General features: G+C 39.5%; 2 protein-coding genes across 5 annotated transcripts; one reads left to right on the top strand and one right to left on the bottom strand.

Moving 5' to 3' along the window:
* Window positions 1-11,903: 11,903 nt before the first annotated feature.
* On the top strand, window positions 11,904-16,146 carry gata1b (GATA binding protein 1b). The gene is made up of 4 exons (XM_041799067.1): window positions 11,904-12,171; window positions 12,250-12,389; window positions 12,718-12,843; window positions 15,946-16,146. The coding sequence occupies exons 1-4, from the start codon at window positions 11,904-11,906 to the stop codon at window positions 16,105-16,107; spliced, it is 696 nt and encodes a 231-aa protein (XP_041655001.1). The 3' UTR covers window positions 16,108-16,146.
* Window positions 16,147-17,927: 1,781 nt separating this feature from the next.
* On the bottom strand, window positions 17,928-23,299 carry cdk20 (cyclin-dependent kinase 20). Of its 4 annotated transcripts, XM_041799542.1 has the most exons (10): window positions 23,263-23,299; window positions 22,764-22,835; window positions 22,599-22,684; window positions 21,062-21,175; window positions 20,803-20,991; window positions 20,113-20,234; window positions 19,428-19,490; window positions 19,147-19,270; window positions 18,517-18,672; window positions 17,928-18,238 (listed from the first exon to the last, which is right to left on the bottom strand). In XM_041799542.1, exons 3-10 carry the CDS (start codon window positions 22,671-22,673, stop codon window positions 18,047-18,049), a joined length of 1,035 nt encoding a protein of 344 aa, XP_041655476.1. In that variant the 5' UTR covers window positions 22,674-22,684; window positions 22,764-22,835; window positions 23,263-23,299; the 3' UTR covers window positions 17,928-18,046. The 4 variants fall into 4 exon arrangements, with proteins under 4 accessions (XP_041655476.1, XP_041655475.1, XP_041655479.1 ...); XM_041799541.1 differs by having other exon boundaries at window positions 22,764-23,292; XM_041799545.1 differs by lacking the exon at window positions 22,764-22,835 and having other exon boundaries at window positions 22,599-22,694; window positions 23,263-23,285.
* Window positions 23,300-23,328: the final 29 nt, after the last annotated feature.

Genomic DNA, 23,328 nt, shown 5'->3' with positions numbered 1-23,328 from the left:
CATATTGATTCGATAGAGGTATCATAAAAGTATGAATCAAATATGTGACAACAGGCTTTAAAGGGTGGAGTCGATTATTCTGAATCATTGATGTTTGATGTTTTTGGTTTTGGTTTAAAGAAACCTCCACAGCTCCAGGGCCATGAACCCCTTAGGGCTCTAAGTTCAGGTGCATCTAAAAAGATTTAATAGCATGAAAAAAAAACCAACAACATATTTTTCTGTGATTTAATTCAAGATGTGAAACATCCATAAATTCTAGAATCATCTCAACGGAAAATATTTCAAGCCGTTTTGTTTTAATTTTGGTGATTGGAGCTTACAGCTCACACAAGTCTAAAACCCACTATCTCTAAATGTTTAAAATAAATATTAATATTAAAAATGTAAATAATAGAATATACCATGATCATGGGGACGACTGCTGACTGGACAGTTGTCCAGGAGGGAGGTGTGAGCTGTGAGCTCAAGTCATCAAGATTTAAACAAAAAAAAGTCTTGAAATATTGAATTCTGTACAAGATGAATCTAGAATTTATGGAAGTTTCTCTTCTTGAATGAAATCAGAGGAAACATGAGCTGGAGATGCACCTGTATGTGAGAAAGAGAGAAGAGGAAGGGAGGGGAGCAGGACATCAGAACAATCCATGGAAAAACAGGAAGACGCTGAGCTTCCTCAAAGCATCTTTTAAGGAGAGTTTCCTCAGCGTTCTGCATGGTAGCAGTGGTGCGGTTTCTCTTTTTCATCAGTGTTTTCAGAGACAGGAGCTTCCTGTCTGTTTTCTCTCTCCTCAGTTGTTCATAGTTTCAGTGGTGAAGGTTTAAAGCCCTGGGTCTGAGTCCTAAACTTGAGCTCTGTCATAAACTGTTGGTGTTAGATTAGTGGAGCCATCATGGACTTCCTGTTCCTGATCCCTCAGGTGTGGAGTGTTAGACCAGTCAGAATAACGTGATACTAAACATGGTATGAGGTAGAACAGTGATACTCAACATGTGGCTCCTCTGTGATGATTTGTGGATCTTTTATATCTTCAATAGTGGGGATGCTGAGCACTATTGATATTCGCGTCAGCCATTTTCTTTATAATTATTCTTCCTCGCCGGCTATCCCCTCCTTCATACTCTGTCGTATCGACACCGTTTAAACTTTAAAAAATTCAGTTTTCTTCGTCATTAAACTGCTATGACTTTTCTCATTTCTAACTTTTATCATTTTTAGAATATAGCTATTTTCATGCTATTTTCAGCTATTTCAAGGCTACTTTCAGCTATTCTTAAGCAATTTTCAGCCATTTTTAGGCTACTTTCAACTTTTTTAGGCTACTTTCAGCTATTTTTATTCTTTTTTAAGTTGTTGAATGCCATTTTCAGCTACTTGTGTGCCATTTATTCCATTTTATACTATTTTTATGCTATTTTCAGCTATTTTTGTGTTTTTTGGCTATTTTCAGCAGTTCTTCCACAATTCAGCTCTCAGCATCCCCAAGCAAATTCAGCTGAAATTGCAATTTTTTTTATCTAGATTGAAATATTATTCCCCCAGAAAACATTAAAAACTAGTTTTACCTCAGAAATTATCCATTGCAAGTCACATTAATCAGATTGTTTCCCATTCTTGCACAGAAGGCTTTAATTTTCAACCTCTATTTTGTCTGCATATTTCCATCACCCTTATTTGCAATTTTTCCACTACTTTAATTCCATTTTTTAGTGCTTTTAGCCCATTTTTGACACTTTTATCCAGCTTTTTTGCCTCTTTTCTTGCATTTTTTGCCACTTTTCTGCCATTTCAGCTGCCTTTAGCAATTAAATGTTACTAATTTCCCATTTTGCCACTCTTGGATGCTTTTTGCCCATTTGTCCCACCTTTTTTCTCATTTCTGCCCATTTTACTCACTTTTCAGTCAGTTTTCTCCATGTTTTCTTCCAGTATTGGACAAGTTTTGCCACCTGTGACTCATTTTTTTTTCTTTTGCCACTTTACACCCATTTTTACTACTTCATTTAGTCACTTTTCTCCCCTTTTCCCTCCTGCTTTATGCAATTTTTTACCTTTTTTTGCAACTTTTTGCCCATTTAAGCTGCCTTTTGCAATTAAATGCCACTCTTTGCCCATTTTTCCCACTTTTTTCTGATTTTTGCCCGTTTTAGTCACTTTTCACTTATTTTTATGCAACGTTTTTGCTACTTTTAACTCATTATTTAGTCACTCCCCACCCATGTTTGTCACTTTTCTCCCAGTGTTTGCCACTTTTCACCTCTTAGACTGTGGCCCTTGCAAATGTATTTTTCAACGATTTGGCTCTTTGGTTGAGTAACACTGAGTTAGACGTTTGTGACAACAGCAGTAAGAAGAGAATCGACACATAGAAAACACCTTTAAAACTTTTATTACAAACTCAAAAAGTGATGAGTGATGAAGAGTCGAGTTCAGTGGGTTTACAGAGAAATTCAGAGTGTGTGATTGGTCGGTTTAGACGCCTAGCTCCTCCTCTTCCTGTGTGAAGTTCTGCTCCTATTGGACATAAACATTTCTGTCAGATTTAGACGAAGACAACAGAAACAAACAGCGCCACACAGAGGAGGAACACGTCTCTTTGGTGTGGCTGCTCCAGGTTCAGGATTCTCCATGATTATAAAGAAACTAATGAAACCCAGCACGGGACTGAGATGGATTTACCTGCAGCCTCAGAGCCTCGGCACACATCCCCAGCTCCTGCACAGTCAGACAGAAAATCAGTCAGAGATCAAACCTGAGGCTCATTCTGAGGTTGTTTAGACCTCTAAGAACAAAAAATCAGACAAGAGACTGGATATCACATTAGAGACCTGGATCTGACCTCGAAGTCTACCTGAAGAGGTGGTCTCAGGCCTCTGTCTGGGCCCCTGACAAACCCAGCCAACAGGCCATCTTCAGACCTCAGCTCTGATTTATTGATATCAGTGTGTATTGATCAGTAGCATTGGTGCTAGCATCCTGGCTAACGGTTCCCTCACTTTGGACCTGAATACTGTCAAACTGTTACTGGGTCTGACGCTGGACTTATTTATTTGTGCCACTTTTTAATCTCTTTGGACGATTAGTTCTCAACTGGTCCAGCCTCAGGACCCACCAGTCTGAATTTGTGTTTCAGATAATGAAGGAACACAAACCTCCCCAGATCTTAAAAACCCTCAGAAACCCTGATTTAAACCTGTAGATTATCGTGTCTTCACCTGGTTCTCTGTGGCTCGCTGCTCTCGTCCCTCGTCTCCGTCACAGTCGTCTGGTTTAGTCGAGTGTTTGATCAGCTCCTCGCCAACATCGAAACACTGCTCCCAGTGTTCGCCGTGGATTCTGACCTGGACCTCTCTGGTCAGCCTGTCGTGTGCTGATTTTCTCAGAACCTCCTTCACGACTTCCTCCTCCTCCTCCAGGATCAGTTTGTCGTACAGGAACTTCCTGTTGCAAAACTTCGACTGTCTGCAGCATTTCATACGTACGAACAACGTCAACAGGAACCCGAGGATGATGATCACCAAGAGCAAAATGCCTCCAATAATCTGAAAAAAAACACAGAATCTATATTATTATTTACAATATCTGTTTACTATAAAATTATATAGATCATTAGAATAGATTAATTACTGACAGCAGTGGAGTATGGATAATAGAATCAGCAGTGAATCAATCAATAAATTAATTAGTGCAAATTTACATTTGAGGTGGGGCTTTTACCATAGCACAAATCTGTGACTGTGGTCGCCATGGTAACTCTGTGACTATTGAGTGGTAACCATGGTAACTCTGTGACAGTTGGGTGGTCACCATGGTATCTCTGTGACTGTTAAGTGGTCATCAGAGTGACTCTGTGACTGTTGGGTGGTCACCGTGGAACTCTGTGACTGTTAGGTGGTCACCATGGTTACTCTGTGACTGTTGAGTGGTAACCATGGTAACTCTGTGACTGTTGAGTGGTCACCATGGTAACTCTGTGACTGTTGAGTGGTCACCATGGTAACTCTGTGACTGTTGAGTGGTCACCATGGAACTCTGTGACTGTTGAGTGGTCACCATGGTAACTCTGTGACTGTTAAGTGGTCATCAGAGTGACTCTGTGACTTTTGAGTGGTGACCAAGGAACTCTGTGACTGTTAGGTGGTCACCATGGTAACTTTCTGACTGTTGAGTGGTCACCATGGTAACTGTGACTGCTGAGTGATCATCAGAGTGGCTCTGTGACTGCTGGGTGGTCACCATGGAACTCTGTGACTGTTAGGTGGTCACCATGGTAACTCTGTGACAGTTGGGTGGTCACCATGGTATCTCTGTGACTGTTAAGTGGTCATCAGAGTGACTCTGTGACTGTTGAGTGGTCACCATGAAACTCTGTGACTGTTAGGTGGTCACCATGGTAACTTTGTGACTGTTAGGTGGTCACCATGGTAACTTTGTGACTGTTGAGTGGTCACCATGGTAACTCTGTGACTTTTGAGTGGTCACCATGGTAACTGTGACTGCTGAGTGATCATCAGAGTGGCTCTGTGACTGCTGGGTGGTCACCATGGTAACTTTGTGACTGTTAGGTGGTCACCATGGTAACTCAGTGACAGTTGGGTGGTCACCATGGTAATATGCTTATTGTCTGAATCTTTGTCTACTGTGCTGCTGCCTGTCTTGGCCAGGACACTCTTGAAAAAGACAATTTGAATCTCAACAAAGTTTTCCTGTTAAATAAAGGTGAAATGGAAATAAAGAACAATGGCATAGTTATTCTGTAATGCATTGTTAACTTAATTATCAATTCACTAAATCATGAGATAACACCCTGAATAGTTTATATGAAGGTCTTCAATGATCAAAACAAGTAGGCCCAATTTTAGGATTTTTATCATAAAACAGATGAATCTATATTCATTTCTGGCAACATTAGATCATTCTTCTTCCAGGTGAGTCTGAGAAGGAAAAAGGTCATGAATCTCTGAGGTAAAGGAGTAGGACTCACCCTGGACTTGTTCTTCAGCTCAGAGATCATGGTCCTCTCCACCTCTGTGATCTTCTCTGCAGCCTTACAGCCTAACCCCGGCTGTTTCTCAGAGTGATTGTTGTGACAGCACACAAACCAGTCTCCATCGATCAGCACGAACGCCACCCACATCAGACCCACGGACACGGACTCCACCACTTTAGACGAGGACGCAGAGAGCAGGAAGCTGCAGCTGTCACTGCTGCAGAAGGTACAGGTGTACCTGCAGACTCTGAGGAACGAGCTGCTGGTCCACAGAGTGAGGAAGAAGATGATGAAGAAAGGAAGGGCTATGTAGGAGGAGCACTCCAGCTCCTGGTTTTCACAGGTGCAGTCGAAGTCTCTGTCCAGGAGGATGGTGTAGGTGAACATGACGATGATGGTGGCACACGTGCCCAGCTGATGAGACGCTGAGAGTTTGTGCAGAAAGGCGTCCATGTTTGACGTCCAGCTGATGTCTGAGTCTGAAGCCTCTGCCAGCTGGACTTATACCAACACAAACCACAAATTCTGCTTTTTTTTTAAGGAAATAAAGACTGTCTATGAATTATAACAATATGATGAGTCATCATCTCAAACTGAAAGTGTCTGACATGTTGGTTTTAATGTCTTCACCACAGGCGAGGGTTTATGGGAAATCAGAGTATTAGAATAAAAAAAAGAAGGAAAGGTTAAAAACATGTGAGAGGACGGAAGAACTTCTGCTTTATTTTAAATTCTCTATCAATATAGAGCTGTGTACTGGGAATTTACTGCTGACACAGTTTTACCATGAAATTTATAAAATGTTCGCATGATTGTCATGGATTCTTTTGTTTATACAACCCCCAATTACAAAAAAGTTGGAACGCTTTGTAAAATGTAACTAAAAACAGAAGTTGATGTCAAATCTCATAATCCTAATCACAATAGAACATAAACAACATATCAGAAGTTAAACTGAGACATTTTACCTTCATGAAATGTATTAGCTCTTTTGAATTTGATGGCAGCAACACGTCTCATAAAAGCAGGGACGGGGCCATGTTTCCTGTTGTTAGCATCTCCTCTTCTATTAAAAGTTACATTTTATGCAAAAGTCTCTTTTTCAGGCTTTTTCTAACATAAATATGTGCCCCTGGTCTGTCCACAATCCCCTAAAGGACCAGAGAAATCCATTCCCTCCCCGTCACTTTCTCCACCTTTCAGAAAGCGTGTGCTGAAACAGGCCATTCTCAGATTTCCTTCCTACAGAGCCCCAGACATGACATGGCCAAAAAAAATTAAATTCTGGCCACAATATGGCTGTAACTTGCACCCAGAATACTATTAATGGCCACAAAATAATAATTCGGACTCGAAATATTAATTCGCTGCCACGAAATACTAATTCTTGGCCACGTAATACTGATTCATGGCCACCAAATAATAATTATCGGCCACAAAATACTAAAAAATACTAATTTGTGGCCACAAAATACTAATTCATGGCCACCAAATAAACATTTGTGGCCACAAAACACTAAATTGTGGCCACAAAATACTAAAAAATACAAATTTGTGGCCGCTAAATACTAAATTGTGGCCACAAATTACTAATTCATGGCCACAAAATACTAACTCATTGCAACAAAATACTAATTCATGGCCACAAAATACTCATTTTTAGCAACAAAACACTAAAAACTACTAAATTGTGGCCACAAACTACTAAAAATTACTAATTCGTTGCCACAAAATACTAATTTGTAGCCTCGTAATATCAATTCATGGCCACAAAATTCTAATTAATGGCCACGAAATACTAATTCATGGCCACAAAATAATCATTTGTGGTCACAAAATACTAAATTGTGGCCACAAAATACTAAAAAAAATACTAATTTGTGGCCACAAATTCTAATTCGGCCTCGGAATATTAATTCGCTGCCACAAGATACGAAAAAAAAAAAAATTTGTTGTCACAAAATACTAAATTTTGGCCACAGAATACTAAAAAATTAAAATTTTATGGCCACAGAATACTAATTCATGGCCACAAAACACTAAATTGTGGCCACAAAATACTAAATTTTGGCCACAGAATACTAAAAAATACTAATTTGTGGCCAGAAATTACTAATTCAGCCTCGAAATATTAATTGGCTGCCACAAAATACTAATTCGGCCACAAAATACTAATTCGTGGCCACAAAATACTGATTCATGGCCGCAAAATAATAATTATTGGCCACGAAATACAAAAAAATACTTATTTGTGGCCACAAAATACTAATTCATGTCCATAAAAACACTAAATTGTGGCCACGAAATACTAATTCATGGCCACAACATACAAAATTTTGGCCACAGAATACTAACAAATACTAATTTGTGGCCACAAAATACTAATTCATGGCCACAAAATACTAAAAACTACTAAATTGTGGCCACAAAATATTAAATCGGCCTCGAAATATTAATTTGTGGCCACAAAATACTAATTTGTGGCCACGAAATACTAATTCATGGCCACAAAATACTAATTCGTGGCCACAAAATACTGATTCATGTAATACTAAAAATAATAATTATTAAAATACTAATTCAAAAAATACTTATTTGTGGCCACACCATACTAATTCATGTCCATAAAAACACTAAATTGTGGCCACGAAATACTAATTCATGGCCACAACATACAAAATTTTGGCCACAGAATACTAACAAATACTAATTTGTGGCCACAAAATACTAATTCATGGCCACAAAATACTAAAAACTACTAAATTGTGGCCACAAAATACTAATTCGGCCTCGAAATATTAATTCGCTGCCACAAAATAATAAACTGTGGCCATGTAATACTAAAAAGTACTAAATTGTGGCCACAAAATACTAATTGGTGGCCAAAAAATGATAAATCATGGCCACAAACTAATCATTCGTGGCCACAAAAAACTAAATTGTGTCCACAAAATACTGAATTGTGGCCACAAAATACTAAAAAAATACAAATTTGTGGCCCCTAAATACTAAATTGTGGCCACAAATTACTAATTCATGGCCACAAAATACTAATTCATTGCCACAAAATACTAATTTGTGGCCACAAAATTCTAATTCGGCCTTGAAATACTATTTCGCTGCCACAACATACGAAAAAATACAAAATTGTTGCTACAAAATACTAATTCATGGCCACAAAATAATCATTCGTGACCACAAAACACGAAATTGTGGCCACGAAACACTAAATTATGCCACAAAATACTAAATTGTGGCCTCTAAACACTAATTCATGGCCACAAAATACTAATTTGTTGCCACGAAATACCAATGCGGCCTCGAAATATTAATTTGTGGCCACAAAATATTAATTTGTTGCCACGTAATACTAAATTATTGCAACAAAATACTAATTCAGCCTTGAAATATTAATTCATGGCCACAAAATAATCATTCGTGGCCACAAAATACTAATTCAGCCTCGAAATATTAATTCATGGCCACGAAATAATCATTCGTGGCCATAAAATAATAATTTGTGGCCACATCGTTCTAAATTGTGGCCATGAAATACTAATTTGTGGCCATGAAATAAGTTTAACATGCACAGGAAATACTAATCAATAACATTGATACCATTCCTGGACAGCTGGGTAAGCAAACGGAGCGTACCTTCCTATCTGGAGTCCAAGTCGTACCTCTGCCAGTAAAGCAACCTGGCTCTCAGTATTGTGTTTAAATGTCTCTCAGTGATAATGGTTCCTTCAATGCCAGGCCTTTCAGAATGCCTTTGCTCATTCCCAGCCTAAAACTAAATTCATTCTATCCCTGTCCATCGTGTAGCTTTAGCCCCTCTACTGCCTCTACCTTCGACCTCAGAGAAGGTGCGCTACATTTGCTTACCCAGCTGTCCAGGAATGATATTAATATTATTAATTAGTATTTCGTGTGCACGTTAAAGCTATATTGTGGCCACAGTTTATTATTTTTTTTGACCATGTCATGTCTGGGGCTCCGTACATCCTTCCTGTTCTGATGCCAATCAGAACTCTTACTCACTCTGACTAATTTTCATTGAGGTTTGACCTCTGGACTGATTTTATGTTTATTTTGATGATGGATTTTAACGGTCTGGTTCATAAACTGAAGGAAATAACAGCAATAGATTTTAGGAGAAGTGAGGCGTGTTCTCTTAACGGTTTCATGACAGCAGGCTGGTTTAACGTCCACGATGTCAACATAGCGTCCCCTCACCAACCGCCGCTGTGTGGGCATGGGTGGGTAAAGGATGCCGGCTCTGTATGAGTGACATGAATGTGAAATGTGCTGTGGTTCTGATCCCCAGCAGTTCCATCACACACCCCGTACACACACTTACCACCAACCGCTCTCTGCTCATCTCCCTTTTCCTCTCTTGGCCTTTTTTTTCTGGCTCCGGAAAACCAGAAGCCTCCTGCTTGCACAACCGGGCTCCCAGCAGGTGGGGTAGAGGGGTAGAGGGGTGGGGGGGGGCAGGGCCTGCTGCCTTCACTGTCTGATTTCTCATCAGCCATCATGCTCAGAGACAGAGTTAAAGACTGTTTTATTATTTCCAGCTGAACAGACCAGCCCACAGAAATGACTGGGCTCCTGAAAGTCCCAGTCAGGGCTGTCCTCAGGTGGGATTTACCAGAATAAACCAGTACTCACTGGACCAGTCACACCTATAGCTACCTCTGGCTGACATTCACCTCCCTGGTTAACTCTGGAGTTCACAGGTCATTGTTGGGGTCAGATGTTCTCAGTAGCTCCACAGAACAGTGTGTCATATGCCATGAGCACCGTGATGAATGAAAACTAAGGCTGGAATAGATGGAAAATTCACCCACAGTTTTAGTTTGATCAACTCTGCAGGGCCGCCCATGAGGGGGTTAAATGGGAGAGCTTTCTGGGGCCCAGTCAAACTCGGGGCCCACTGAGTCCAGAAAAATCCCAGACCATTATGAAGTAGAGCTGTTAAACCATATTTTAGTTTTAACCTGAATAAAAACCACCCTGGTCAGAGCTGCAAAACATGAGCTTTAGTCCAATACAGCCTTTTTCTCAATGTAAACCTCTTCAGTCAAATCAGAATCAGCTTTTATCAGTGATGATAACAATGTGGATGGATGCACTGAAATATTAGAACAGCAATGTCAGCCTTTACACCATGATGTGTAAAAATAGAAGAAACTTTTATAGAAATATTATGAAAGCTGAATAGTTGTTAAAGAGACCAAAAAAAAAAAAAATGCAGCAAGACCAAGTAAACAGGATAAAGAAAAATAGCACAAATAGGTAAAAAGTTGCAAAAATGTTCTTAAAGTGACATAAATAGGCAAAAAGCCACTAAATTAGGCAAAATGTTGCTAAAGATGTTGCAGAAATGAGTAAAAAGTGATTTCAAAAAGTGACAGAAATGTGGAAAAAAAGGCAAAGAAATGGATGAATAAGAGTGGCAAAAAATCAATGGGGAAAAATTTAAAAATAAGAAAGTTGCAAAAACAAAAATGGCAAAACTCTGCTAAAATAGGCAAAAAGTTTAAAAAATAGGCAAAACTTGCTAATATGGGCAAAAAATGGACAGAAATGTGCAAAAAAAAAAAGGCAAAAAAAAAGTGATTGAATCAAACAGTAGAAAAAAATTGACAAAAATTACAAAAGAGAAGCTGAAATAGTCAAAAAGTTGCTAAATATGTTGTAGAAATGGGCAAAAGGTGATTAAAAAAGTGACAGAAATTTGCCAAAAAGGAAAAAAACAAAAAAACAAAAAGATAAAATTGGCAAAAAAAAAAAAAAAACAAAGTGGGAAAAAAATGACTAAAAGTTTTTTTTGACACACAAAATGTGTCAAAAAAGGCTGAAATAAGCAAAGAGCTGCAAAAGCAGCTATAGTAAATGTTTCTAACAATGTGGCAGAAATGTGGAAAAAAAGCAAAGAAATGGATGAAAGAGAGGCAAAAAAAAATCAGTCAGTTTAGACCGTCCTCTTTTTTCTTAACTTTTATCGAGTTATGGGATCATTTTGATCACATGGTATTAAAGACGAGAGAAAATATTGATAATCTTATCAGAATGTTGAGAATGTTTTTTTATGAATCATAGAGTTTGTGAGAGTTTTCCTGCAGTTCTTACTGAATAAAAATGAAAAATTGGCCAACATTAGATGTTCTAACTTCTATTTTTGATGCCATGGTATTAACAAGGTTTGAATTTGACTAAAATAATAAAATTTGTCATTCTGGTACTATGATATTTGTTATTTCCACACATTTACATACTGAGCTGTTATGATTGGTCCACATTACCCAGCCCTGCTGAAACCACATCAGACTCACGACAAAAGGAAGTGAAGGAGCCAGAGTGATGCTGCGCCTCCTCCTGAACGTGAGCTCAGTCAGAGAGGAGAGGAGAGAGAGATCAGCTCGTCGTCTGTGAGTATCAGCTCTGAAAAACTTTTAGAAACGGTCAGATTAAAGATCAGTGAACAGGAAAGTCTCAGAGTTTATTCTCTGCTGTCTTTGTTTCAGTATTTGATGCTTTTTCTGGTGATGGAGCACAGATAGTTGTGTTTAAAAGGAACTCTCACTCTGTCTGACTTTCCTTTCCTATTTCTCTAAGGAACACGGGGATTAGATCAGGACATCTGATTGGTCCAGAGCGGTTGAGACGACTCAGTAAGAAAAGTCCAGGTCCAGCCTAAAGGTAAGAAATTAAATTCATTTCACATTTTACACAGCGACCCAACTTTAACCCAACTGAGCATAAATGAGCGTCAACGATGTCACAGACGCTGTCTCCCGTTGATGTTAAGACATTAACATGCCTCCTCATCAGCTGTTTCTTCTCCTTTTGTTCTTGTTTTGGCAGGTTAGCCCCGCCCCTTCATACACCTTTCTCCAGCCACCAAATATGTCCCATGAGGCCAAGCGGCTCCTTGATTATCACCTCTTCTCATCCTCCCCTCACTGGTTGTACGACTCCAGCTGTCAGTCACTGAGCTCTGCTGACATCACACCTCCCTTATATGGTAATCCAGCTGTGAGTCCGTCCCCTTCCTTCCTCCTTACCTCAGCAGCTGGATGGAACAGTAACCATGGCAGCATTTATCCCTCCTCCTCCTCCTCCAGTGATTGGTGTTTACCTGGTGGTCTCACCTGTGGGTATGGTAGAGATCCAGGTGAGTGGTGTAGCAAACTTTCTGCTCTGATCTGCTGTTAGAGAGAGGATGTGTCGTGATGTCTGTGTTTGTGTTCAGAACAGCGTGAGTGCCTGAGCTGTGGGACTAACAGCGCCCCCCTGTGGACGAGGGACTCTGCAGGTGGTCACCTTTGCAACAGCTGCATCGTTCAGCAAAGACCCGACAACAGGCCCCTGCTGAGACCCAAGAGGAGAGCGGTGAGACCTGGATTAGAGTTTCATAGATTCACAAACCCCGATGATTAAGAAATTCACATGGAGAGCTAAAAATGTGAAGGGAGACAGATTAGTCTTTCACTTATATGGTACCCAGATGTTTTGTGAAGTCTGGGTCGGCTGCTGAGTGAAAGCAATGAGCGCTGAAATACCGCTGGGCAGTCACTATGATCACTATTTTCAGTGCTCTGTTTTATGTTTCTTTATTTTCACGTTAATCCAGAGCAGAGATCATCAATACATTTTTATGATAAACTAATCTATGTTCATCGACGCTCTGAGCCATGAATTACTGCACTCATTTTTTCAGACCGTGTCTCAGAGAAGAGGGGCTCAGTGTGTGAACTGTTTCACCGTCAATACGTCTCTGTGGAGGAGAAACTCTGCAGGAGAAACCGTCTGCAACGCCTGTGGGCTCTACTACAAACTACACCAGGTAACCTACAAACTACACCTAACCTACAAACTACACCTGATCTACAAACTACACCTAATCTACAAACTACACCAGGTAACCTACAAACTACAGCTAATCTACAAACTACACCTGATCTACAAACTACAGCAGGTAAACAAACTACACCTAATCTACAAACAACACCTGATCTACAAACCACACCTGATCTAAAAACTACACCTAATCTAAAAACTACACCTAATCTACAAACTACACCTAATCTACAAACTACACCTAATCTACAAACTACACCAGGTAACCTACAAACTACAGCTAATCTACAAATTACACCTGATCTACAAACTACAGCAGGTAAACAAACTACACCTAATCTACAAACAACACCTGATCTACAAACTACACCTAATCTAAAAACTACACCTAATCTACAAACCACACCTGATCTAAAAACTACACCTAATCTAAAAACTACACCTAATCTACAAACTACACCTGATCTACAAACTACACCTAATCTACAAACTACACCTAATCTACAAACTACACCTAACCTACAAACTACACCTGATCTACAAACTACACCTGATCTACAAACTACACCTAATCTACAAACTACAGCAGGTAACCTACAAACTACACCTAATCTACAAACTACACCAGGTAACCTACAAACTACACCTAATCTACAAACTACAGCAGGTAACCTACAAACTACACCTAATCTACAAACAACACCTGATCTACAAACCACACCTGATCTAAAAACTACACCTAATCTAAAAACTACACCTAATCTACAAACTACACCTGATCTACAAACTACACCTAATCTACAAACTACACCTAATCTACAAACTACACCTAATCTACAAACTACACCTAATCTACAAACTACACCTGATCTACAAACTACACCTAATCTACAAACTACACCTGATCTACAAACTACACCTAATCTACAAACCACACCTGATCTAAAAACTACACCTAATCTAAAAACTACACCTAATCTACAAACCACACCTGATCTAAAAACTACACCTAATCTAAAAACTACACCTAATCTACAAACTACACCTGATCTACAAACTACACCTAATCTACAAACTACACCTGATCTACAAACTACACCTGATCTACAAACTACACCTAATCTACAAACTACAGCAGGTAACCTACAAACTACACCTAATCTACAAACTACACCAGGTAACCTACAAACTACACCTAATCTACAAACTACAGCAGGTAACCTACAAACTACACCTGATCTACAAACTACACCTAATCTACAAACTACACCTAATCTACAAACTACACCTAACCTACAAACTACACCTGATCTACAAACTACACCTAATCTAAAAACTACACCTAATCTACAAACTACACCTGATCTACAAACTACACCTAATCTACAAACTACACCTAATCTACAAACTACACCTAATCTACAAACTACACCTAACCTACAAACTACACCTGATCTACAAACTACACCTAATCTACAAACTACACCTAATCTACAAACTACAGCAGGTAACCTACAAACTACACCTAATCTACAAACTACACCTAATCTACAAACTACAGCAGGTAACCTACAAACTACACCTAATCTACAAACTACACCTGATCTACAAACTACACCTAATCTACAAACTACACCTAATCTACAAACTACAGCAGGTAACCTACAAACTACACCTGATCTACAAACTACACCTAATCTACAAACTACACCTGATCTAAAAACTACACCTAATCTACAAACTACACCTAATCTACAAACTACACCTGATCTACAAACTACACCTGACCTACAAACTACACCTAATCTACAAACCACACCTGATCTAAAAACTACACCTAATCTACAAACTACATCGGATCTACAAACTACAGCAGGTAACCTACAAACTACACCTAATCTACAAACCACACCTGATCTAAAAACTACACCTAATCTAAAAACTACACCTAATCTACAAACTACACCTGATCTACAAACTACACCTAATCTACAAACTACACCTGATCTACAAACTACACCTAATCTACAAACTATAGCAGGTAACCTACAAACTACACCTAATCTACAAACCACACCTGATCTACAAACTACACCTGACCTACAAACTACACCTAATCTACAAACTATAGCAGGTAACCTACAAACTACAACTAATCTACAAACCACACCTGATCTACAAACTACACCTGATCTACAAACTACAGCAGGTAACCTACAAACTACACCTAATCTACAAACCACACCTGATCTACAAACTACACCTGACCTACAAACTACACCTAATCTACAAACTACACCTGATCTACAAACTACAGCAGGTAACCTACAAACTACACCTAATCTACAAACCACACCTGATCTACAAATTACACCTGACCTACAAACTACACCTAATCTACAAACCACACCTGATCTAAAAACTACACCTAATCTACAAACTACACCTAATCTACAAACTACACCTAATCTACAAACTACACCTGATCTACAAACTACACCTGACCTACAAACTACACCTAATCTACAAACCACACCTGATCTACAAACTACACCTAATCTACAAACTACACCTAATCTACAAACTACACCTGATCTACAAACTACACCTGACCTACAAACTACACCTAATCTACAAACCACACCTGATCTACAAACTACACCTAATCTACAAACTACACCGGATCTACAAACTACAGCAGGTAACCTACAAACTACACCTAATCTACAAACCACACCTGATCTAAAAACTACACCTAATCTAAAAACTACACCTAATCTACAAACTACTCCTGATCTACAAACTACACCTGACCTACAAACTACACCTAATCTACAAACCACACCTGATCTAAAAACTACACCTAATCTACAAACCACACCTGATCTACAAACTACACCTAATCTACAAACTACACCTAATCTACAAACTACAGCAGGTAACCTACAAACTACACCTAATCTACAAACTACACCTAATCTACAAACTACACCTGATCTACAAACTACACTTACTCTACAAACTACACCTGATCTTCAAACTAGAACTTATCTACCAATTACAGCAGGTAATCTGTGACGTGTTCCAGGTGAAAAGGCCGTTGGCAATGAAGAAAGATGAAATCCAAACCAGGAGACGTAAAGTGACCAATAAGAACAAGAGAAACAAAAGAGCTGGCCAATCAGAGAGTGAGATGTCCAGCCTGGCCCCGCCCACAGAGGACACCATATTTCACTCCTTCTGTCAGTAACATTCATCCATGCTGTCTCTGTTTGACATTTTATTTTGAAAGGTCTTTAAAGCGATGTTAAACTTGTTAAAGGTTTGTGTGTGTGATCAGAGTCCTTCTATCAAATAAACGTTTGTTCTTTAATGATGATCTGAGGATGCTCTCTCTTCACACTCAGACTTGTACTAAATAAATGTCACAGACATTAGTGCACTGTAAAGTTGAGCTGCATAAGCTGATTATCTGGACTACTGTCTCTCCTGTGTTATGAATATATGAATAGGTTTCCCCACATAGCCTGGTCACCGTTCCCCCGCTCCTCAGGAAAAGTTGGAGCACCTGGGCAGGTTTCTGCCAGCTGATAGCTGTTGGTAATCAGAGGCTGAGAGGATTTATAGGGAGGAGGGAGGCTCAGTCCAGGTGGCTGTGTGCATCAGGAACACTAGCTGTCAGCTTTTTTTGTGAGTTTGAAATTAACATTTGAGCTGAGTGCATGTTGGTGTCTGTGTGGGAGGAAAAATCTTCCTTTGGACCTGTACAGAGGCCTAAAAGTGACAAAAAAGTTTAGATTAAGGTCTTGTACACACGTAGCCGGGTATCTGGGAAACCACATATATTTTTATTTTTTTATTTTTCCACACGAAACCGCAGTCTTACGTCACTAAAAATGATCTTTTCTGAAAACTCCAGCCAAAGTGGAGATTTTGGAAAACTCTGGTTTCATGGTTTCATGTGTACGCTGAGAAACTGAGTTTTTGGTTCTCAAATGTCACAGCTTGCGCCATGTTTGAATCTCTGGCAGAAGAGACAGAATGACGGAAGTTCATTCTGATTGGCTGGCATAGGTTTCACATCTGAAAAACACTGCCACCTATGGGTTTGGCATGTTTAGAGCAGCATTTAACGGCAGATTTACCGGTTACATGTGGACGATTTTTTTTTTTTGTAAACGATCAGGTGTGGACGAAAGTATTTTTAAAAACTAATTAAGGGGGATATTCGTTTTAGAAAATACCTAGCTACTTGTGTACAAGGCCTAAGATTATGGAAAATAAAATCCCCGGTGCTGCAGCTCCACACAGTGGTCAATGGTAGCTACTGCAGTCCTCAGCTCTTTTTGGTCACATAGGTGCATTGACATCTGCTGGTGATCTCAGTAATGGTGTGTATGGGTGTTTATTCAACCCCAGTTCCAAAAAAGTTGGTGCGCTATGAAAAAAGTAAATAAAAACAAAAGTCAATGATTTCCAAATCTCATAAACCCATATTTGATTCACAATACATCATAAATCAGATGCTGAAACTGAGACATTTTACCATTTCATAAAAAGAGAAGCTCATTTTGAATTTGATGGCAGCAACATTTCTCAAAAAAATATGGACGTGGCAGGTTGTCACATAATTTTTGGTTGCCATCCTATCATGATATTTCAATCTTGAAGCCAATTTTTCCTTGAACCAGCATTTCCCCATCTTCGTCTTCGTCTCTCTTCCTTCATAGTTTGTGATTGCATGTGCAATATGCTGCTTTAAATGCCACTAAAATGCTGGAGATGTGATGTGAACTATCAATTTTAATAAAAAAATCATCCAACACTAACATGAAGGTAAAGATTTGATACAGGAGTCACACATGTCTCAAAATACCATCTAAATTTAAGCCTTTATTTAAGCACTTCAAATTTTTTTTTTCTAATTTAGGACATTTTAAATATTGAAGACTTAAAGGACCCTCAGTATTTTGGCTTTTTGAGAGACTTTTGGAGTCGTCTTCACTGCAGCTCTACAGAAATTTCATTTTAAAGATGTGAGAAAAAACTCAACATTGAGGTTAATCTGCCGTAAACTTTATTTATGATTTAAAAGACAGTCCCATCCTGTTTAATAATAATAATAAACACAATCAGGCATTAAAAAGTGCATAAATAAATAAATAAATGAACATGTGTCTGTTCGCCCTTCAGAGACAGGAGGCATGTTTCTGCAGAAGCGCAGGGTCTACCACGCTGCTCTGAAGGGGCAGGTCCAGTGAAAAGTCAGTGGGCGGAGCCTGAAGGCGCTGGCGAGGTGGTCGTCCCCCCCTCTGAGGGATGGGCAGCTCTGAGTGGTGGGCAGGAAGAGGAGAGGAGAAGAAGTAGGGGTGGAGGAGAGCCTGCAGAGGACAACGGGTCAATCAATAATTAATAAATCAATCTGACAGTCAATAAGCCTGGTGCTGGTTTAATTCATGTGGTAACAGAGGGATGACATCACTCAAGCTTTCTGACCTCGAAAAAAAAATTAAAATAAATGAAAAACTAGCCTTGGTTTTTGGGGGATTTATTGTCAGTAAAGCTCTCAAACAGAAAAGAAAAGAGGATCTCAGACTGAACCCTGAGGAGCTCCAACTCCTCACGACGGCACACCTGAAGTCCACTTCCTGTGTCCTACCTGTCTGGCGGAGCAGCGCTGCTTGGACGGATAAACCAGGAACTTGTAGAGCAGGTCGATGGCCTGAGGGGAGGTGTCGGGGACGATCTCCTCCAATGGGATGGCAGGATTCTCTTTAAAGGTGATTTTATTGTAATCTGGCAACTCGACGATCTCCTGCAGAGAAACACAGACACGGCGTGATGTTAGCACGTCTCTGACAGATCAGCAGAGATGAAATATCACCACACACCTGAGCCAGCTGTTATTTCAGTACGTTATGAGGATAAAAATAACTAATAATGCTCCATAAAGTGTGGTATTTAGATGACCCAAATGTCTTAAAATTTTCAATCATAACCAGATAATTTAAAGTAAAATTGGACAGTTTGTACCTAAGATAGAACAAAAGATGTAACAGAACAAAGAGATGGAGGCATTTCTATCACAATAGGATCACATCGCAGATTTTTAGCTAACCCAACCCACTGGTTGAGAACCAAGGGTCTACAACAGGTCACCTTTAAATATTTAGCTCTATATAACAAAGAGAGTCTCTAATAAGTTGCACCTCAGTATTAAGAGTCCAGCTGCATCCATAAAATGAGTGAAATACCATTTTTAGCCCTCATATGTATTCAAGCATCTCACCGGCCAGCTGTCCTGTGTCGGAGTTCCCAGCACTCTGAGGACGCAGCAGAGTTGCTCGATGTCGTTTTCTCCAGGAAACAGAGGAGACGAGTTCAGCAGCTCCCCAAAGATACAGCCCACTGCCCTGAAGAGCACAGACAAGCAGAGTTTAGACTAGTGCTTCCCCCTGCTGGTCGGCTGAGAGCACTGACATGACACAGCCTCTGAAATGTAAGGATCAAGCAGTGAAGAAACGGTAACAGCTGATTCAGGATGAAGGGGAGTTATCATTAAAGTCTCACCACAGGTCGACGCCCTCGTCGTACTTCCTGGCTCCGTACAACAGCTCTGGAGCTCTGTACCACCTGAACACAAACACCATGGTTAGACAATGAATCACCGAGGATTTATGCTCATTTGGGGTTTCGGAAACTATGTGGTTATCCTTAATCCTTTCAGTGGAAACGCCTCCATGGGTACTGAAAGTTTATAAAAAAAGTTACAGAATACTTAAGAGCCTCAAATAACCAACAAGCACCTATTAGTGCCATCTACAGTTCACATATGAGAAAGACAAGTTTAAATATTTTTAAATACTGCTCCTCACAATGAACAAAAAAAAAAGGCATTTAACTGACTGTTAACTTTCAGTAAAGGCAGTGACATCAGCTAACAACAGACTGGACTGAGATGAACTGCTCTGTGATTTTAGATTGGAGTGTTAGAGGGGCGGGGTCATTCCCTACTGTGGGCTGATGACATCACCAGTCCACATACCCCCCCCCACACATTAAACCCAGCCAGGAAAGAGGTGAAAAACTTTCTAACAGTCTAAATCCTGAATTCAGTCACATGTAGATCTCAGTGTTTTCACATGTTTACAGAAACCAGATTCCAACATTTCTAGGGTGTTAAGACTCAAACTTTGGATTTCATTTTACAGGGTCTTTAAAGGTAAGAACAGACATCAGAGTAGAGGTGAGTTACCTGGTGGCCACCTGGTGGCTGTAAAGTCTGTCTCCCTGTTCGCTGAATAATCGAGCCAAGCCAAAGTCTGCGATTTTTAGATGGCCTGAGGAGCTGATCAGGAGGTTAGCTGGTTTCAGGTCCTACAGATGCACAAAAATATTTATAAAAGTCAAACACAAGTATTAATGTCAGTCTTACAATGATTATCAGAGAGATGATGCTAACTTTAATCTAAGAGCTGCTTCAGTTCAACTACTTCCACGGATATAATCAGTCCTCCCCGTTTCTGTATTTTAACACGTTGATGACAGGGTCTGTGGATGGAGGAACCCAGACTGGTGGCAAAGGCTTTTTCAGCAGGTTGTGGATGTTTGTCTGGAGAAGAATATGTAGCAAATAGTCTTTGATGTGCTTTTATTTTGAAGGATATGTCTCTATCTGTTGCTTCACCTCAAGTCCAAATTTTTCCATTTTCATTAAAAACATTTGGTTATGGCTGAAAATTTGAATAGTTTGGGCCAGGGTTTGTCATCAGGGAGGTGGTGGTGGGTTCTGACCCAAGACCAGGGTAAAACCTTAGTCTAGACCAGCCCTAGGACTTTGGTTGTAAAGATCTACAGAAACACAATATTCACAGTACCCACAATGCACCTGTCCATCATTTACTAATGTAGAGATGAGAGAAAGAGAAGGAGATGTGGGACTGACCCGGTGCATGATGTTATTGTGGTGGAGGAAGGCCACACCCTTCAGCAGCATCATCATGTAACTTTTAACCTGAGCTGGGGTCAAAGGTCGCTCAGTGTTCCTGATGACCTCAGAGAGGTCAGAGAGCATGAAGTCAAAGACCAGGACAAAGCCCGTACCGTGAGGGAAGACGTCCTTCAGCTTCACCACCTGAGGAGGAGGAGAGAGAAGTAAGTGTATGACCTTTGACCTCTGTAACATGGCGACCTGTGGCACTCACATGCTGGTTGTCCTCAATCTCCTGCAGGGCCTTGATCTCCCTCAGAGCCTGGTTCGGGATGCCGTCCTCCAGCCTCCTCAGAGCCACTTTCTTTAGAGCCACTGTCTCTCCTGTCTGACAGGAAACAGCCGATAAATTTCCATATAAGGAAGTTCAGGAATCAATCGATCGATCAGAAAAGGCAAGAGAGTAAAAGAGAGTCTTCAGGTATTTTTTAAGGAGTTCAGGGAGTCAGCTGACCTCTGATCCTGAGATAGTAAGTCATATTGAGAAAATAAAAAGCCAAAGTTATGTGTGTAGTATAGGGCCGCTACTCTGAGCTCTTAACCCTTGTGCCCTCCTTGGCATTTTTGGCCATTTTTCTCACGTTATTTTTTTTAATTTGTGATCAGTTTGTCAATTTTACAGCTCGTGGCATGAATTTTTAGAGGAACTTTTCTTTCTAGTTAAATTTTCGAAATCCAACATGTTTTACTCTTAAATGTCATTCAGACTCTCTCAATGAATTTTGTACCCTCTGGACACCTTCGAGGCAAAAATGTACATGTACAAAAAACTGCTATTAAATCAGCATACATCAATATTTTTTCTACTTTTTTCATAAATCTCTTTAACAACTTCAGACCTGCTCAAAACTACCAAACATTCAAAAATTTTCAAGATTTTAACCCTTTAAATCCCAGTTTGATTATTTGAAATATTTTAACTTTTACTACAAAAAACACAAAAACGTGAATTATTTTCCATAAAATTATAGTGGAAAGATGGGGCGTTGGTGCTGATGAGAGTCTTTGATGGGTCAAAGATTAGCAACAAATTGATTTCATTGCCCTTGTATTTTTTATATTTTATAAAATAACAGACAAAAATACAAGAATTTGGTGCATGGTCCTACAATGATTAAAAGGTTGAATCTGGTGGAATACGGTAAAAATGTCAAATTTCACTAGATTTCTTCACATTGAAATGCTGACATTAAAGAATGCATGATTTTATACTGCAGTGACAGTGAGATTAAAAAACCTGGTTTTAATGGAAGTCAATGGGGGCATTTTAGCCTCGAAGATGTCAGGAGAGTACTTCTGGCATTACGTAAAAAATATTAATACAATCAAATCAATTTTGTTGCTGATCTTTGACCCATCCAAGACTCTTATCACCCCCAAGCCTCATCTTTCTACTATTTATTATATGAAAAATAATTCACTTTTTCTGTTTTTTGGTAAAAAAATAAAATATTTCAATGATCAAACTGGCATTTAAAGGGTTAAAATCTCTAAAATTATTCAATGTTTGTTAGATTTGAGCAGGTCTGAAGTTGCTAAAGAGATTTATGAAAAAAAAAAGTAGAAAAAAGTATTGATGTATGCTGATTTAATGGCAATTTTTCTGTACGTGTACTTTTGTGCCTTGAAGGTGTAAAGAGGGAAGTCAATTTGAGGAGGGCACAAGCGTTAATATCAGTCATAGTTCAATAATAAATCTAAAATAGTCTGCTGATAAAGTGATGATTAAAATAAAATCTCTGCAGGTTTACCTCGATATGTTTGGCCTTGAACACGATGCCATGAGCTCCTTCACCGATCCGACCCAGAATACTGTACTGCTCCATGTCTGCAGGATCTGAAACACACTACAGGTTTATAAGAGAGAATTTAACATTCACAATGAAACCATTGTGTTATTTTAGAAGTGTTCTTACACAGTAAATGAATCAGCAGCTGTTAGTGGTTAAAAAGATGTTGAAACTGATGTTATTTTACTCCAATGGCATCTATAAAAGTGAGCAGTAAAACCTGAACCGAACTATTATTTAATTTAATTATATTAAATTTAACCAGATGAAACCAGAAATAAAGACTCAATAGTTTAATCAATGTACAGTAATTAATCGATCTATTCAAAAAGAGATGGAAACCCGGCTTGGATCGGCGCATTTAACATCCTTAAAAAAATTAAATTCCCTTCTCGGAGCCTTCACCTCTCCCTAGTGTTGAGCTAACAGCCAGGTAACCGTTAGCTGCCGTTGCCTTGGTAACCTGCTAGCCGAGCTAGCCGAACTAAAACGTCATAATTCCGCTCATATTTCCTGTGACAGGTTAAAAAGCGACAGCTAAAAATACAAAAAACACACTTGGAGACAAGACGTCAATAAAATGCGGCAGACTAGTTCAGGTCAGGATTTAAGACAAACGAGCTACCTAAGGAGCCCCCAGCGATCCGCCATGTTTGTTTACAGTTTAAGTCTTCTTCTTCTTCGCTGGTGT

Source organism: Cheilinus undulatus, linkage group 11 (genome assembly GCF_018320785.1).
Source record: "Cheilinus undulatus linkage group 11, ASM1832078v1, whole genome shotgun sequence".
In the NCBI taxonomy this organism is placed as follows: Eukaryota; Metazoa; Chordata; class Actinopteri; order Labriformes; family Labridae; genus Cheilinus; species Cheilinus undulatus.
Note: the sequence above shows the minus strand (reverse complement) of the source record. Positions and strands in the feature narration are given on the sequence as shown.